A 19,450-nucleotide genomic window follows, 5' to 3' on the forward strand; every position below is an offset into this window, starting at 1 on the left:
CATGGGCTATAACCCATCGTTTTTGTCATTTCGTCATTTTTTTCAAATCTTCAAAAATGATGAAAAACGGCGCGCTATAGTATGCCGTACGATATGGGCTATAGCCCATGGTCCAAAATGATGAGAAACGAGGCTAACTTTTTTTTTCAAAATTTCAAAAAACATGGGCTATAACCCATCGTTTTTGTCATTTCGTCATTTTTTTCAAATCTTCAAAAATGATGAAAAACGGCGCGCTATAGTATGCGATATGGGCTATAGCCCATGGTCCAAAATGATGAGAAACGAGGCTAACTTTTTTTTTCAAAATTTCAAAAAACATGGGCTATAACCCATCGTTTTTGTCATTTTGTCATTTTTTTCAAATCTTCAAAAATGATGAAAAACGGCGCGCTATAGTATGCCGTACGATATGGGCTATAGCCCATGGTCCAAAATGATGAGAAACGAGGCTAACTTTTTTTTTCAAAATTTAAAAAAACATGGGCTATAACCCATCGTTTTTGTCATTTCGTCATTTTTTTCAAATCTTCAAAAATGATGAAAAACGGCGCGCTATAGTATGCCGTACGATATGGGCTATAGCCCATGGTCCAAAATGATGAGAAACGAGGCTAACTTTTTTTTTCAAAATTTCAAAAAACATGGGCTATAACCCATCGTTTTTGTCATTTCGTCATTTTTTTCAAATCTTCAAGAATTATGAAAAACGGCGCGCTATAGTATGCCGTACGATATGGGCTATAGCCCATGGTCCAAAATGATGAGAAACGAGGCTAACTTTTTTTTTCAAAATTTCAAAAAACATGGGCTATAACCCATCGTTTTTGTCATTTCGTCATTTTTTTCAAATCTTCAAAAATGATGAAAAACGGCGCGCTATAGTATGCCGTACGATATGGGCTATAGCCCATGGTCCAAAATGATGAGAAACGAGGCTAACTTTTTTTTTCAAAATTTCAAAAAACATGGGCTATAACCCATCGTTTTTGTCATTTCGTCATTTTTTTCAAATCTTCAAAAATGATGAAAAACGGCGCGCTATAGTATGCCGTACGATATGGGCTATAGCCCATGGTCCAAAATGATGAGAAACGAGGCTAACTTTTTTTTTCAAAATTTCAAAAAACATGGGCTATAACCCATCGTTTTTGTCATTTCGTCATTTTTTTCAAATCTTCAAAAATGATGAAAAACGGCGCGCTATAGTATGCCGTACGATATGGGCTATAGCCCATGGTCCAAAATGATGAGAAACGAGTTTAACTTTTTTTTTCAAAATTTCAAAAAACATGGGCTATAACCCATCGTTTTTGTCATTTCGTCATTTTTTTCAAATCTTCAAAAATGATGAAAAACGGCGCGCTATAGTATGCCGTACGATATGGGCTATAGCCCATGGTCCAAAATGATGAGAAACGAGGCTAACTTTTTTTTTCAAAATTTCAAAAAACATGGGCTATAACCCATCGTTTTTGTCATTTCGTCATTTTTTTCAAATCTTCAAGAATGATGAAAAACGGCGCGCTATAGTATGCCGTACGATATGGGCTATAGCCCATGGTCCAAAATGATGAGAAACGAGGCTAACTTTTTTTTTCAAAATTTCAAAAAACATGGGCTATAACCCATCGTTTTTGTCATTTCGTCATTTTTTTTAAATCTTCAAAAATGATGAAAAACGGCGCGCTATAGTATGCCGTACGATATGGGCTATAGCCCATGGTCCAAAATGATGAGAAACGAGGCTAACTTTTTTTTTCAAAATTTCAAAAAACATGGGCTATAACCCATCGTTTTTGTCATTTCGTCATTTTTTCAAATCTTCAAAAATGATGAAAAACGGCGCGCTATAGTATGCCGTACGATATGGGCTATAGCCCATGGTCCAAAATTATGAGAAACGAGGCTAACTTTTTTTTTCAAAATTTCAAAAAACATGGGCTATAACCCATCGTTTTTGTCATTTCGTCATTTTTTTCAAATCTTCAAAAATGATGAAAAACGGCGCGCTATAGTATGCCGTACGATATGGGCTATAGCCCATGGTCCAAAATGATGAGAAACGAGGCTAACTTTTTTTTTCAAAATTTCAAAAAACATGGGCTATAACCCATCGTTTTTGTCATTTCGTCATTTTTTTAAAATCTTCAAAAATGATGAAAAACGGCGCGCTATAGTATGCCGTACGATATGGGCTATAGCCCATGGTCCAAAATGATGAGAAACGAGGCTAACTTTTTTTTTCAAAATTTCAAAAAACATAGGCTATAACCCATCGTTTTTGTCATTTCGTCATTTTTTTCAAATCTTCAAAAATGATGAAAAACGGCGCGCTATAGTATGCCGTACGATATGGGCTATAGCCCATGGTCCAAAATGATGAGAAACGAGGCTTACTTTTTTTTTCAAAATTTCAAAAAACATGGGCTATAACCCATCGTTTTTGTCATTTCGTCATTTTTTTCAAATCTTCAAAAATGATGAAAAACGGCGCGCTATAGTATGCCGTACGATATGGGCTATAGCCCATGGTCCAAAATGATGAGAAACGAGGCTAACTTTTTTTTTTTTAATTTAAAAAAACATGGGCTATAACCCATCGTTTTTGTCATTTCGTCATTTTTTTCAAATCTTCAAAAATGATGAAAAACGGCGCGCTATAGTATGCCGTACGATATGGGCTATAGCCCATGGTCCAAAATGATGAGAAACGAGGCTAACTTTTTTTTTCAAAATTTCAAAAAACATGGGCTATAACCCATCGTTTTTGTCATTTCGTCATTTTTTTCAAATCTTCAAAAATGATGAAAAACGGCGCGCTATAGTATGCCGTACGATATGGGCTTTAGCCCATGGTCCAAAATGATGAGAAACGAGGCTAACTTTTTTTTTCAAAATTTCAAAAAACATGGGCTATAACCCATCGTTTTTGTCATTTCGTCATTTTTTTCAAATCTTCAAGAATGATGAAAAACGGCGCGCTATAGTATGCCGTACGATATGGGCTATAGCCCATGGTCCAAAATGATGAGAAACGAGGTTAACTTTTTTTTTCAAAATTTCAAAAAACATGGGCTATAACCCATCGTTTTTGTCATTTCGTCATTTTTTTCAAATCTTCAAAAATGATGAAAAACGGCGCGCTATAGTATGCCGTACGATATGGGCTATAGCCCATGGTCCAAAATGATGAGAAACGAGGCTAACTTTTTTTTTCAAAATTTCAAAAAACATGGGCTATAACCCATCGTTTTTGTCATTTCGTCATTTTTTTCAAATCTTCAAAAATGATGAAAAACGGCGCGCTATAGTATGCCGTACGATATGGGCTATAGCCCATGGTCCAAAATTATGAGAAACGAGGCTAACTTTCTTTTTCAAAATTTCAAAAAACATGGGCTATAACCCATCGTTTTTGTCATTTCGTCATTTTTTTCAAATCTTCAAAAATGATGAAAAACGGCGCGCTATAGTATGCCGTACGATATGGGCTATAGCCCATGGTCCAAAATGATGAGAAACGAGGCTAACTTTTTTTTTCAAAATTTCAAAAAACATGGGCTATAACCCATCGTTTTTGTCATTTCGTCATTTTTTTCAAATCTTCAAAAATGATGAAAAACGGCGCGCTATAGTATGCCGTACGATATGGGCTATAGCCCATGGTCCAAAATGATGAGAAACGAGGCTAACTTTTTTTTTCAAAATTTCAAAAAACATGGGCTATAACCCATCGTTTTTGTCATTTCGTCATTTTTTTCAAATCTTCAAAAATGATGAAAAACGGCGCGCTATAGTATGCCGTACGATATGGGCTATAGCCCATGGTCCAAAATGATGAGAAACGAGGCTAACTTTTTTTTTCAAAATTTCAAAAACATGGGCTATAACCCATCGTTTTTGTCATTTCGTCATTTTTTTCAAATCTTCAAAAATGATGAAAAACGGCGCGCTATAGTATGCCGTACGATATGGGCTATAGCCCATGGTCCAAAATGATGAGAAACGAGGCTAACTTTTTTTTTCAAAATTTCAAAAAACATGGGCTATAACCCATCGTTTTTGTCATTTCGTCATTTTTTTCAAATCTTCAAAAATGATGAAAAACGGCGCGCTATAGTATGCCGTACGATATGGGCTATAGCCCATGGTCCAAAATAATGAGAAACGAGGCTAACTTTTTTTTTCAAAATTTCAAAAAACATGGGCTATAACCCATCGTTTTTGTCATTTCGTCATTTTTTTCAAATCTTCAAAAATGATGAAAAACGGCGCGCTATAGTATGCCGTACGATATGGGCTATAGCCCATGGTCCAAAATGATGAGAAACGAGGCTAACTTTTTTTTTCAAAATTTCAAAAAACATGGGCTATAACCCATCGTTTTTGTCATTTTGTCATTTTTTTCAAATCTTCAAAAATGATGAAAAACGGCGCGCTATAGTATGCCGTACGATATGGGCTATAGCCCATGGTCCAAAATGATGAGAAACGAGGCTAACTTTTTTTTTCAAAATTTCAAAAAACATGGGCTATAACCCATCGTTTTTGTCATTTCGTCATTTTTTTCAAATATTCAAAAATGATGAAAAACGGCGCGCTATAGTATGCCGTACGATTGTAGGTTGTTACAGGACAGTCTGTGCAAGTTTGACCAGATTGTTTGTGATCGCTATCAATATAATTCTCAAAGCAAAACCCTTTCAGAATGTCCACTACAGTACATCTTGAAAAGTCGCTAGGCAGGCTGCTTGTCAAGACTAGAATTTCGGTCTGGCTCTACACCTAGAGGCTAATCTGACTTTCAGAGTGTGGGTCAGCTTTTTTGCAATGCAGGCTATGCCAATATGCCATGCAGTGTATGCTGGGTGGACTTTACTATCAAATCAATGTAAATTTAATCCCGACCATCTGGCGCAAATGAGTAGACCCATCAAGTGCATTTTCCTACATTTTCCACCACTGCTCGGGCCCAAAGTATACCCACGGAATCTGCGCCTACTGTATGTTTTTGAGCTAATCTTCTTTCTCACCACTGGGTTAGGAATAAAACTCTCAGTGAGGCTTGAAAATGCATATACTGTACATCCACACAAATCGTTCAACCAACAAAAACGGATATTTTCAAAATCTCTCATAATTGTTACAGCTTGCTACCGCTTTGGTGTGTTCAATTCTCAATGTTAGTAAACAGAAAATACAAGGAGCTATACAATGATTTCTTCCTGGTTATAATGAGCAGACAAGAGAACAAGTTTGTTGAGATGTAAAACTAAACAACTACCCATTATCACTATGTAAAAATGTTGCGCTCTCTAGTGATTAGTCATTGTCACAGTACATCACTAATCAAGCCTTCCTTCTCATATTTCAATCTACATTATGACATTCTAAATTATTTGAAAATGCCTGAAATAAATCACAGCCTGAATGAAGGTTAAAACACTATAATCTTATAATCTGTGTCCTTGTTTTTGTGTTGCTTACAACAACAACAACACAAAAAAGAAAACAGTTAGAAGCAACATGAGCTATCGGAAAGAGGAAATATAATGCTTTGTTTTATAAATCCACCCACAAAGAGCAAAGTACAAAGAGCTGTGCAATTATCTACAGTTATTGCATTTTTGAGGACTGACCAAAATGTCAAATATTTTGGGTTTTCCAGGTCAGGAGGTCACAAGTGACTTTGGGTCTGTCTGAGTAATACCGGTATCTTTATTCTATATTACTTTTTTAAATCATTGTGCAACCAATTAAAAACTCCAGGAAGCTAAATCCCAAAGCGTGTAAATGGAGTGAATTAGATCACTGATCAAGGTGATATGAGGCTGAGGCAGCCTGGGGAGCAGATCTCCAGCAATAAACAGCAGGTTTCAACCACTATCAAGTGTTGGTACAAACACCACATCAAGACAAGAAGATCACGACATGATAACCGATAAAAGCAACCCCCTCGTTAAAATTACATTTGTCTCGCTGTCTGTTGATCATTTTATCTATATGTCTGTCCTTTCTGCCACAATCAAAGCGTGTAATTTCAAAAGAATACTTCTGTATACATACATATCCTTTTTTTTCCCCGAGAAGGCCCTTCCTTAAAATTAAATTAACTCAGTTGATAAATTCTATTCTAAAAGAAGATTTGCATTTTTTTAGTTTCTTTTCAAGTTCACATTTTTTCAAGTTCTGGGTCTACAAATAAACATTTGAATTGGGATGTTTAATCGTTGAATATTTCCAAGCCAATGTTTGGGCCCAAAGTCAGATTTAGCATAAAATTATGCTTGGAACAAAGGAAAAACTTTGATATCAGTGTTCTCTTTGTGTGCAGTCTTTTCTTGTACATTTGACATGTTCACTGTACTTTGCATACATCTGCAATTGAATTGTGCCGCTGTCTACATACACTATTGTGTCGGAGCATAGCTGCCGCATAAGCATTGAGGCCAGTTATTCACGGAGAAGTTACCATACAACAATAATGGAATTAGTTTATGGATTGCCAAATTGGTTGATTAACTTCTGCAGTCCTCACTTCTGTGTCCAAGTACTTGCAGAGTCTTGGAAATACAAGTACTGACACTTGTCTTTCGAAGACTGTATGCAACAGGTTTTTGTACACTTAATAGTAACGAGGAAATGGTTGACCTTTAGTGGAGATATTAATTGCTGAATCCATGGTTATCCTTGAGGGCTCCAATTGTGGCTACAAATAACTGTGCTTATAATTATAGATCCCTCATCTGAAATATTGATTTCAAAATAAAGTAGCATAATGAATTCTTAGTGCTGCTAATCCCTTAAGTCATTGCCTCATTGAATCACCCACCTCAATGTTGTAAAAACCTTTAAAAGGCCAGTAAACATTACATTAAGTCAAGCAGTCTTCCTCCCCCTTCTTTTCCTCTAACCGTCTAGCTAGCTATTCATTAGCTCCAGCCCTATGGCAATGAGAGTCTTTAACCTCCATTAGATCTAATGTTGATATGTTTCCCCAGCAAAGAGCCAAAACAATTAACACCCCTTCTCACATTTCTCTCCCCTCGGCCCCTAACCACATCAAAATCTGAGCCCACCCGTTTATTACCCACCCCTGAGAGTGCCCCTGGGGAGGAAAAAGTCACATCCTTGAATATTGCCTTTTTTGTGGCGTGTGGTTAAGAAGCCAGGTGAATTTGCCTCTGTTTTAGGATGAAGTAATCCCTGCGTTTTCAGTAGAAGTTAATTTTTAACAGGAGCATAATTAATGTTTGGTATAGAATAGATAATCCTGCTGAATTCAAATATGTCTTTTGGGGTATTTAATCTTCATAAGAACAGAGGTAATTGTCCCACCACTTCTTTAATATTATGTTACTGCTGTTTTTACCTTACTAGCACCCGATTCGACTGTTATCAATAGACAAGACCGCAGTGAGTTACTAGAGGTTCGGGGTCGCTATTCAGCCCTCAAATCTAGACCTACATCACACTGCCGATCTCTATATCTGTCAGTCTTGTCCCTTTTATGTACATATATGGAGCTGACTGATTTGTTTGCACACGATGTAATGACGACACATTGATGTTAGAATAGACAACACACTCAATATTTGGGTGTAGCTGCATTGGGAACTTATATGGTTATGGCTGAGTCATAACAACATGCGTGTTGTAACGTCGTCAGAGATCCGCCCACCTGTCCGTCCATGGTGATCCAACCCGTTGTTTTCCATGCAAGTTCTCTTGTTTGGAACTAAAGTGGTCAATGGATCGCCGAACAGACGTTTTAAATATAATGTTTGTTCTTTACATTATTTAAGAAATAGATCTAATTTAGTGCTCACAAAATATATGTGAATAATTCTTTCCATATATTCATGCAAGTTCATTCATCTGCCTCAGTGTGTAGTAAACTGATACTACCAGAGCCTTCCCGTGGTTAGCATGTATATCACTTCAGACATATATGACTACAAGCACACAATATTTTGGCAACAGAGCTGAACATTCAAGTTCAACAGCTACACACCTTTAATATTATAGGAACAGTTTGAGCTCAAGTGGTTTATGGCATGTCAAATCTGATGGAGAACCACCCCTCAAGTGTTTAACTGTCAAGTACATAACATCTTGACCTTCTGACACCTAGAATAGACCTCTTTTATTACTCAGGAAATTCCTGGCTTCCTTACCTATAGGTGTGGTGCAGTTGTCTCTGTATCAAATGTCTCCTGGCTTAATACTAGCAGTCCTCTTACCTCGCCTACAGCCAAGTAGTTTTGACTCTGTAATGCAGGCCTGATCTGATCTGATGTGACGTGCACGCTTGTGTGTGTGTGTGTGTGTGTGTGTGTGTGTGTGTGTGTGTGTGTGTGTGTGTGTGTGTGTGTGTGTGTGTGTGTGTGTGTGTGTGTGTGTGTGTGTGTGTGTGTGTGTGTGTGTGTGTGTGTGTGTGTGTGTGTGTGTGTGTGTGTGTGTGTGTGTGTGTGTGTGTGTGTGTGTGTGTGTGTGTGTGTGTGTGTGTGTGCGTGCGTGCGTGCGTGCGTGCATGCGTGCGTGCGTGCGTTGTGTGAGTGTGTGCACGTGTGTGTGTGTGTGCACTCGCATGAATGGCATTAATGGGGACAGTTGTGATGGTCTGTTGATATCATTCATATTCATCTCATGCCTTCTCTGTCCGGGAAAAGGTGTTTTGGTTTCGACACGTAATTTGATAATCTGTGCGAAAAGCACAAAAGGGACATTCTGCGGATTCTTAACCTCACCTCAACTTTGGCACTCCCAGCGGCAGGAAAAGACTATCTTTCACCACTGTTATTAGTTCTCCGAGACACCCTTGACCTCTGCAGTAGTAGCCAACTGTCAACATAACTGATGTTATTGTAATGTAGGGTTCACTCCCTTTGACTTCCACTGGAGTCATGGAGGCACGTGATGATAGGGCCAAATCATCTCAGTGTTCATTTAACTCTGAGAGTGCACTACAAATGTAATCATTAAGGTCACAATTTGTTCAAACTCAGAGTCATTACAAATGGATAAATGAAGATTTGCTGTGCAGTATAGTATTCATCATGGGCCTAAATATGTAAAATAAATTGTTGACTGCATGGGTAGGAGGACAAAAGCAAACTCTTTGCCTGGAGTGACATGTTTATTTCTATCAAAACCAGATTGAGCTATACAATATCTCGATGTATAGAACCGATATACCGATATATATTGTCCGATAGCGTCTTATCGATTTCGTTGCGATTAAGACAGGTTAGAACATTTCCATAAAAATAATAAACAAATTACAGTACATCTAAATCAGGCAAGGTGTGAAGACAGCAAAGTGTGGGGGAAACTTACTCATGAACTGGCATCGTTGTCTTTCTTTTTTCCCCCTTTTGAGACTGAGAGAAGCAGTTGCAATATTTCTTGCTACCAGAGGGGGAGGACAAATTAGTGAAATCAGGATGATTCACGGACTTCAACATTAACCACTTAAATCAATACACTTAGGGCCCTTATACATGTATATTGTGCTGCGCCTTACCCCTTATGCCCAAACGTTTGGGGAATTTCTTACTATTTTATAAAAAACATTTTAAAATGGTGTAAATCATCGATCTGCATCGGCACGTTGTGAGCTAACTATTTTTAAATGTTTTTTTTTTTCTTCAAAATAGTAAAAAATGCCAAAAATGTTTAGGAATATTTGGGTATGGCGTGCAATAGGGCCCGGAAGGAAATACATGTGTACATGTATGTGTTTGTGATTTGTATGTGACTGACGTAGCCCTATTCAGCAGAAATTGTTGGTTCTCTACCACTCCTGCATCAACAAGTAGTGGCTGAATATATTGCTAAGCTTATTTTTCTGTCATTTGATGTCTTGTATTGTTGTGTACTATTTGACAAAAGCAAATCTAAATAAAGTTATTTTTCAAATCACACCCGTGTGAAGTGAGGGGCGTTCTTATCATCGTACATCATCATAATGTAAAATAGACACTGTCTATTGGCTCAGACACTATGATGTAAAATTCTCCATTTATTGTCAATGGGAATTTAATGTTTGTGCAGGACAAAGTTTGTGGACAGACACCAAAAGCTAGGATATAGTAGGGACTAGTGCCCCTCAAAAAAGCAAGTAGTGGCTGAAAAGTGGTGGTCCTAACTTAGAATGTAAACTTACTTGCAGGCAGCTAGCAGTATAGTTCTTCAAACTCCAACACACACACACACACACACACACACACACACACGCACGCACGCAGGCACGCAGGCAGGCAGGCAGGCAGGCAGGCAGGCAGGCAGGCAGGCAGGCAGGCAGGCAGACAGACAGACAGACAGACAGACAGACAGACAGACAGACAGACAGACAGACAGACAGACAGACAGACAGAGGAAGAGAGAGGGTGGGGAGGTAGACATGGAGAGAGAGAGAGAGAGAGAGAGAGAGAGAGAGAGAGAGAGAGAGAGAGAGAGAGAGAGAGAGAGGGAGAGAGAGAGAGAGAGAGAGAGAGGAGGAGGAGCAAGAGTCTATCATAGTTTCCACAAAATATACTGAACTCTTTTTTGGATAATGTAGCCTATTCAAGTTAACCTATGCGGAAAATATAATTGGTTATAGCCTATTATAGCCTATAGCCTATATACTGCTGACAAAAGATGACAATATATGTACCATATATCGTAAGCTATGCCTACATTTATAAAACACATAAAAACAAAAAAGGTGAATCGAAATAGCTATAACACAACATAATTAATAAAGATATATAGGCATAAGGCATGGTATAAAAGCTTATGAATAAACATGAATAATGTGCGTGTGTCGCGCGCGCGCACGAGTGTGAGCTATATCCATCCAGTCTCTGATGCAGATGGCGAAAGCACCCATCTGTTTCGAGGAAATATTTGTAAAAGCGAACACTGTGCAAGTTTAGATGAGCGAACAATGAAAGGATTCAACATTTCAGTCAGTTAACATTTACGTGTTAACTGACTGCTCTCCTGCTTGAAGTTGAGGGGACTTGTGGTGGTAATGAGATTTTAACAAGAGCCAATAAATCAGTTGACGCTGAATGAGTTTTACTGCCCTCACCACGTGCCATTGTTTGCCAGGAGGAGTTACATTTCTAGCCTTTGAGAGGAAGAGTTCAACACACACATGCACACACACACACACACACACACACACACACACACACACACACACACACACACACACACACACACACACACGCACGCACACACACATACACACGAAATATATAGGCCACACGTCCAGTGCATTGAGTTAAGTAGCCTAGGCTATATTGAAAAGTGTAACTTTATTTCGCTTGTCCATTACAATATTGTTTCAAATATTATTCCTTAGAAGTCCGTTAAATTATGTGCAAATTGTGCGCTTTTATGTCTTTTTTACGCCATAACTCACTCTCGCGCGTGTACACACACACACACACACACACACACACACACACACACACACACACACACACTGTCACTGTCACTGTCACTACTACTTCCACCACCATCCTCTTTAGACCCTCCGCACATTTCCAGCGGGTTATCACAATTGCCATTCCTCCCCTCCTTTCTGATGTGTTCCGCAGATTACCATCAGTACCCCTCAGATATTTTTAACACGTCCTCCGTGCTCGCAATATCCACTCGGAGCCATCTGGTGCAGATCAAAATCTACTGACTTCTCGGGTTCTGTCGTTAAGGCGTTAAATCTGCACAATCCCCAACCACCAACCACCACGGTTTGGGAGTTTGGGTGATTAAAAAGAAAATAAATATAAACCAACTGCTTAAAACATTAACAACATCAGAGTACAGGTGAAGACCACCTGTCAAGATCGGTACAATTTGATTGCTGCATGTGTGGTAAATTATCAATCATGTTTTCCTGGATTAGAAATTTGAAAAAGACGAAAATATAGACGATGTGACCAAAATATAGCTAGCCTTCTGATTATTTATTTTTATACCATATATGACCAAAGAGGCTTGTGAAATTATTGTTTGGCAATAATTAATAAATAAACATAAACAACACAGTTATTAATACGGTAGACTATGCCGGCAACGGCCTCTTATACTATACATTTTCTATCTGATTTTAACTTCTAAATTACGTCAATAGGATGGTTTACAAGTGAATAAATGACAGGTTTATAAAGTCAGTTCGACCATTGTTGAGAAGTAACTTTTCTGCAGGGCTATATTTTTCTTGGGCAGAAATGGTCCTACATTTTCAACAGCAAATAACCATGATTAAAATGGGGCATATAGCATACTCCGTTTTGAATACAATTGAGAGTATAACCCTGCAGAATGTATGGCGTTAAAGAAACATGGTGTTAAAGAAAGTTGTCCCTGTTTTTCATCATTCCAATTCACATGTAAACGTTTAAGAGCTTTTGTTGTTGCAATGCAAAGAAAGACAACTGCAATCTGGTTTAAGTCCACACACGTGTGCGCGCTCTCGCACGCAGCATATACTCACGCCTGACAGAGAGAGAGAGAGAGAGAGAGAGAGAGTGCGTGTGTGTGTGTGTGTGTGTGTGTGTGTGTGTGTGTGTGTGTGTGTGTGTGTGTGTGTGTGTGTGTGTGTGCGTGCGTGCGTGAGTGAGTGAGTGCACGCATGTGTGGACCTGTGTGCGTGAGAGAGAGATATATTTAACTAAATTAAACCAATAAGACAAACAAACTTAAGCTAGATCAAGATAAACTAAACAGTATCTTAAATTGTGTATATGATGCAGCTTTATAAACCTATAGCTCATAATAATTAGATACCGCAGTCAAAACTTGAATTTTTTGTTTTTGTTTTTGTATCATCAGTAAATACAAACATAGATTACAATATGGGCTATTCAATAATCACAGATAAACTATAGGCCTATATTATTTACCTCGCTATGAAAGTTTTAGTTTTAAATAATCTCAGATCAGGGAAACACAACACTGTATAATTACACACACAAAAAGAGTGAAAACCGTTAAGTTATTTTCAGTAGCACGCTAATTGAAAGCATTTCGAACCATCACCCGATCTGTAAATTAAATAGACGCACCAGGCAGCCCGGGATAACACCAAATGTCCCTCTGTGGAGTATAGTAGGCTATCTTCCCTGTTAATTATAATTTAAATCTATTCAAAGTAAGTTCCTTCTTCAGTCGGGTTTACTTCCCCCCTATGTCGGACAGCTGTAAAAAATCGTGTAGACAGGTTGTCATACAACAATCAAAGCTTCGGTGAATGGAGTCTAATGCTGAACATTTAACATACAATACTCCATACACGCGGAGAGTGGCCCCAGCCAATGCTCTATCCACATGCTCCGAACGAGGAGGAGCTTGCAGGCTCAAGTAGGAATGCCAATCAAAGCATCAACTTCAAATTGTATCTGAGAGATCAGCCCGAGACCTCGGGGCAGGCACGTCAGTTGGAGCTCAATTGTTGATCAGATCACATCCAGTGGACTTGCAGAAGGGGGGAGAAAAGAGAGAAGCCGAGATTTAAGGAGAAGAGCGGTTGTTTTTACTTTACCTTTTACCACACGGTTTGTCTCCTGGTGTGGCTTGAACACTTTGACTTCTTTTGGGGTTCTTGTTCGCGGACTCTCACTTTTTACGCACGGTTTTCTCCTGGCGATTTAGCTGTGCAGATTAAGGTGGTGGAAATGTCTTTCCCCCAGTTGGGCTACCCGCAGTACTTAAGTGCCTCCCAAGTCTACGGGAGCGAGAGACCGGGGGTCCTGACGCCCTCGTCCCGCGGAGGGAGCGCCGACATCGGGGGAAGCCCGTCTGCCGCAGCGGCAGCAGTCACATCGGTGTTGGGCATGTATGCCAACCCGTATGCTCACAACTATAGTGCTTTTTTGCCTTACACCAGCGCGGACTTAGCTCTCTTCTCCCAAATGGTAAGACTGTGTTTATTTGTCTGTTATTTTAGCATAGCCTACATAATTATTTATTTATTATAAGCTATGTAAAGGTTCTGGGGGAAATGGACGCGCACGTCTTGGAAAAAATGCTGCTGTTTAAAGATATAGCTTTCATAGGAGAGGATTAACGATTCTTGCCTGGAAATAATTTATTCCTCCCCAATGTTTAATAGCAAAGGGTTTTCTTAAGGTTTTGGGAGTTGTATTTGCTTGTTTAGCTTGAAAGCTCAGTTGTTGTTTACTGTTTAAGAAGCTGTTTTGCTCGCTTGATCATTTGTTTACCTGGATGCAAGTAGCCTAATATTTATAACAAACATTACGCGTGCATAAATTATTATTATTATTATATAATGCTGGAATGAGCTGCCGTTTAAAGAAGCCTATACATCAATAATGGGATGTTTTATTTATCCGACATTAAGCTAACAACTTCTATGGCCTGCAGTTTAGTGCTATACAAATCAGATTATGGAAAGTGCTTATGTATAGACTAAATCAATATTAATAAATGTGTATTAGCCTACTATAATAATATGTCCTTAATTACCGTGTGTCATGTGTGTGTGTGTGTGTGTGTGTGTGTGTGTGTGTGTGTGTGTGTGTGCGTGTGTGTGTGTGTGTGTGTGTGTGTGTGTGTGTGTGTGTGTGTCTTATATGGTAGACTGCCGTTCCATTGCGTTGCGATTTTAAGAAAGTAATATCTTTAGGTCTATAGTGTCATTTATATATATAAAATATTGTGGATATGATTGGGCTAGACATCAAATATAGGCCTACTTACAGTAATAGAAGTGTTAGCGCTTCAACGAGCAAGGCCATCGGGTTCACAACTGACTATATCGACGCCCCCCTGGGCAAATGCGTGTCAGTCAAGACATAATTCATAGAAGTAGGCCTATATGAAACAAGAAATATCGGCCTACATATAATTAGCCACACGATTGATCGTGTATGGGAATATATAGGCGACAAAATGGTATGTGATTGTAAAAAGTAGAGCACGGGCCTGACAAGCGTATGGCATGCTGTAATAACTTCACATAGACATCCAAACTGCTTACCTCATAGGTTAAGCGCGCGTGTGCAGGGGAATTTGGCTGTTGGGCGCTGAGTTGATGTCTGTGGATCATAGAGCCATGAGAATTTTTGTTTTTCTCAACTTGTATGTACCGTTGTTAAAATGACATATAGGGGGAAAGAGAGAATTGTATAATTTGTATATAGGCCTCTACTTGGAATTGAATGTGATAGACGCGGACGTCATAGCATGTGACATGTGGCAAGTTGAGAACATCGACTATACACTCGTGGAAAGTTTGAGCCATGTGCATTTGCTGTCTCGGGATTAAGGCCTAGATCGATTACATCAATTTTAATTGTTAATTGTCATGATATCAGCATGATGTGCACAATTATTATGCCTAAAAACCTTTAAACTCAGTGTTGTTTGTGTGATACAAGGGCCTAAACTCATAATGATCTCTTTATATCCATAATGTGTTAAGGGCTCCCAGTACGACTTGAAGGACAGCCCTGGCGTCCATCCTGGCAGCTTCGCTGCCCAGTGCACCTCTCCTGCGTTCTACCCATACGGCCAGTTCCAGTACGGGGACCCAGCCAGGCCCAAGAACGCCACCCGGGAGAGCACCAGCACGCTGAAGGCCTGGCTCAACGAGCACAGGAAGAACCCGTACCCCACGAAGGGAGAGAAGATCATGCTGGCCATCATCACCAAGATGACCCTGACGCAGGTCTCCACCTGGTTCGCCAACGCCAGGCGGAGGCTCAAGAAGGAGAACAAGGTGACGTGGGGTGCCAGGAGCAAAGAGGACGAGGAGGAGGACGGGAACTTGTTCGGCAGCGATCGAGACGACGATGGGGAGAAAAACGAAGACGAGGAGGAGATCGATTTGGAGAGCATAGACATAGACAAAATTGACGATAACGACGGGGATCAAAGCAACGAGGACGACGATGATAAATCGAGCGACGGGAACAGGGACCTGCACAGGGGTGGCGCGGAGCTGGACAGCATGGAGAAAAGACGGGCCTTCGCCCTGCAGCAGGCCCACGAGGCCTTCGACAAATCTAAGAGCGCCATATCGGTTCACCACGGGAGTAAGGACACGTCGGATGGTAACAATAACAACACGCGGGTTTTATCCCCAGACAGACCCGGGAGTTTTCCTCTCCCGGCTAACAATAAGCCCAAAATATGGTCATTAGCCGAGACGGCCACCAGTCCAGATTCCACGCAGAAGCCCACGTCTCCGTCGGGCCTTCCAGCTGGCACGCACCCCTCGGCGCCTCACCACCAGCTCCAAACGCACCCGGCCTTCCTCCCCAGCCATGGACTGTACACATGCCAGATTGGGAAGTTCCACAATTGGACGAATGGCGCTTTCCTGGGCCAAAACTCACTGCTGAATGTGAGGTCTTTTCTGGGAGTAAACCAACACCATCACCACCACCACCATAACCACCACTTGCCGACACAGCAGCAGCAGCAGCCGACATCGGTCGTGGTGTCACCGGTCACATCTGCAGCAGCGCTCACCAATGACAGCAAGACACCCCTAGATCTCCACAGTCCTAAGCACATAGGTAAGAATCAGCTCTTCTAATTCCCCTCGTGCTGCAGCTCAAACACGTTTGCATTACACTTTATTTTTTAGACTAATAGAAGTCTGAACTTGTTAGGCCCGCGAGTCTATTGGAACAGCTAGACGTGCTCGTGCGCAAGCAATCTCTCTCTCTCTCTCACACACACACACACACACACACACACACACACACGCACACACACACAAAACTGTTTGATCCACAACAAAAAAAGCTAATGATAATTAATGAATTGCTTGTATTTCATTTTTAGACCATGAAAACGGTGTAAGAACTGATTCGCCTCCAACACAGTCCCTGAAGTCCTCCTTTCGACCCCTCCATGAGAGGTGAGCTTTTCATTTTTTTACACATAATGTTTTGAGGCTGAGCTATCAAAGTGCATATAACTGTATTTAATATATTTTTAATATAATTTGCAACAACAACATGTGTCTCTGTAATCGTTTTTGTTTAATGATATTTTAGCCTATTAACTAATTAACCTATATTTGTAACTTCGGGATAAAATAAATAAATAAATGAATGCATTGAATGGGACAAATTTAGCTAATTGCATTTTCAAAAGTTATAGGCCTGGTGTCACGTAATTTCCAAAGTAAATATGTGTAGGCTAAAATGTGATTTTATAAATAACATATACACAGTTTGCCCATTTGCGACATTGGCAATTTGGCCTAATATTCTTTTAAGGGTGACAGGGGGACCTCGGGTCTCATGCCGCCCCCCTTTAATTCCTTCCCTCTTGGGGGAGTATGGCTACTTATCAAGTCACTGAGGAAAACGGGCTCTGTCTGGGCTGTGTGCTTTCCCTAAAGACCCCTGGGAAACCTGCAGCCCAGGGGAGCGTTCTAGCATAAAAGTTTACCCCGCGTTTCAAGTGCTACAATCTTCACTAGTACGAATCTCTCTCTCTCTCTCTCTCTCTCTCTCTCTCTCTCTCTCTCTCCCCCCACTCGCTTTCTCTTTTTTATTTATTTGACCAGCCGCTATAGGTCTATATGCTGGACTAATGGCCATTGTGCTATAGTTGTTGATAATATCCACGTAATCAACTCATAAATATATTTAAAATGTATTTGATATCAAAGGGAATCAAAAATAGAAGGAAGGGTGGGGGTTGTAAAAAGAAAACAAATAATAGGCCCACTAAAGAATGAAAATCGTCTAGACATTTCAACTGCATATTGAAAGCTGTCTGAACATATAGCGTGCATGGCATTTATCTATACCTTTGTGTTATTCTTATCTTAGATTCTCTCTGCCTTCCAGCGCCAGGAATCAACAAGAAGCAACGCAACGGGTCCTCACTGCCCTGTCCTCGGCCTGATCAAGACATAGTGTGATTGCTGTTGCCACGGGATCCAACACGCACACAAAAATTAATGAATTGAAAGAAAGAAAGACTGAAAAGACTTTATACACACTCCTAAAAAAAAGGGGTACAATGAAAAATACCCTAATGCAGCGTATAGCGTTCAGTCGGTACAGAACAAATGGCTAATTTGGTAATATCCTGTGGATGGATGGAATACTTCCTCTATTGTTGTGTCGCCTATAATCGCGCCCATATCCTCTCCCTCCTCTCTACTTTGCCCAGGCAGGCTGGGACAGTTTGGTAGGCTTTTTATTTTCGTCTCTATCTTGTGTTTTGTTTGGTGTCTTCCTTTAATGTAAATACCAAGTGATTTAAATTTGTAAATAGCGCGTTGACGGAATTTGTCCAGATCGTATATTTTGCCTAATAAACGAAATGAAATTATAGAGAAAACCAATGAATATCCCAGCTCATATTTTCGTTTCTGTTTCTGATGTTGATTTGATTCATTATGTTTAGACTTGAATTATGATTACAAAAAACCAGCAATAACATTTATAAGGGATTATATGATATACCGGTAAGTGTATAAGGGATACAAACCAGGACATAATAATAATAATAATACGATTGTTATTATTATTATTATTATTATTCAGACTATAATTATCGAGGGAAATTATTTTCTTAAACAAAACGTATTTTCAATATTTATTTTGTAAAGGAACGGGGGTGTTGTGCAGGCAGGCTTAATGTTATTCCCCGTGCTGGTGATGAGAGGGAGGGAAGCAGCGTCGATGCATTGAGGTGCTAATAAGTGGCCAGATGGTTGCTGCTGACACAAAGTGGACAGCAGCAGCTGGGAACGTCATTAAGTAATAATATGGGAACGCCCAGTCCAAACAAAATCAAATGGTTAAAATCTAATCTGTCAGAAAGAGAACTCGATTCGATAATAAATTATTAATATTTGTTCTTTTTCTTTTTTTTCTCTCCGGGAAGGAGGGTTTCTGCTATATATAAGGCCGGCTGGGTGACATTTTCCAGAGGGATCAGTGTTTTGGGGTCCTGTCTGTTGCCAGTCTGATAATGATCATTAGTCTGCATGGAGGCGGCTCCTTGCACCCCCCATCAGTTACCAAAACCAAATATTGATTCGCTTCAGTAGCCTAATAGGAGCTGCAGATAATAATGTGTAAGCTGTGATGTGAGATTGTAATTTTACATTTCGCTTTTTGCTATTGTTTGAAATACATCGAGCCTGACAGACACTAATAACTAGCACCGATCAGCTGGGGCAATAAGATTGTGATGTCGCGACTCACAACACTTAAATATAAAAATACAAGTGTGATTGCTGTCCAAACAATAAGACTTTTTTTTTTTTTTTTAACAAAATACCGTCATATGATAAAATTGGCAGTAGGCTTATAGCAGATGTAATGTTCTCATTTTCCAAGAAAAGTCAGCTAAAGTTATTCCAGGGGGTGAAGGATTTCAATGGTTTAAACCTGTGGAGTGACTAATGCGCATCTGTTTTGCAATATCACAGCGACCTCTATGGGCGATT

The 19,450-nt window shown here is 39.8% G+C and overlaps 1 protein-coding gene across 3 annotated transcripts; it reads left to right on the top strand.

Moving 5' to 3' along the window:
* Nucleotides 1–13,435: 13,435 nt before the first annotated feature.
* On the top strand, nucleotides 13,436–18,328 carry irx1a (iroquois homeobox 1a). Of its 3 annotated transcripts, none has more exons than XM_080769244.1 (4): nucleotides 13,436–13,916; nucleotides 15,446–16,544; nucleotides 16,816–16,891; nucleotides 17,817–18,328. In XM_080769244.1, the coding sequence occupies exons 1-4, from the start codon at nucleotides 13,677–13,679 to the stop codon at nucleotides 17,890–17,892; spliced, it is 1,491 nt and encodes a 496-aa protein (XP_080625370.1). In that variant the 5' UTR covers nucleotides 13,436–13,676; the 3' UTR covers nucleotides 17,893–18,328. The 3 variants fall into 3 exon arrangements, with proteins under 3 accessions (XP_080625370.1, XP_080625371.1, XP_080625372.1); XM_080769245.1 differs by having other exon boundaries at nucleotides 17,835–18,328; XM_080769246.1 differs by lacking the exon at nucleotides 16,816–16,891.
* Nucleotides 18,329–19,450: the final 1,122 nt, after the last annotated feature.

Source organism: Protomyctophum bolini (genome assembly GCF_963924005.1).
Source record: "Protomyctophum bolini genome assembly, chromosome: 7".
Classification (NCBI taxonomy): Eukaryota; Metazoa; Chordata; class Actinopteri; order Myctophiformes; family Myctophidae; genus Protomyctophum; species Protomyctophum bolini.

Bases quoted from the DNA above. Each gene is read 5' to 3' on its own strand.
- irx1a (XM_080769244.1), top strand. From the start codon at position 13,677: ATGTCTTTCCCCCAGTTGGGCTACCCGCAGTACTTAAGTGCCTCCCAA. The intron at 13,917-15,445 runs GTAAGACTGTGT...TAATGTGTTAAG, and splicing joins TAGCTCTCTTCTCCCAAATG to GGCTCCCAGTACGACTTGAA. The intron at 16,892-17,816 runs GTGAGCTTTTCA...TTCTTATCTTAG, and splicing joins TTTCGACCCCTCCATGAGAG to ATTCTCTCTGCCTTCCAGCG.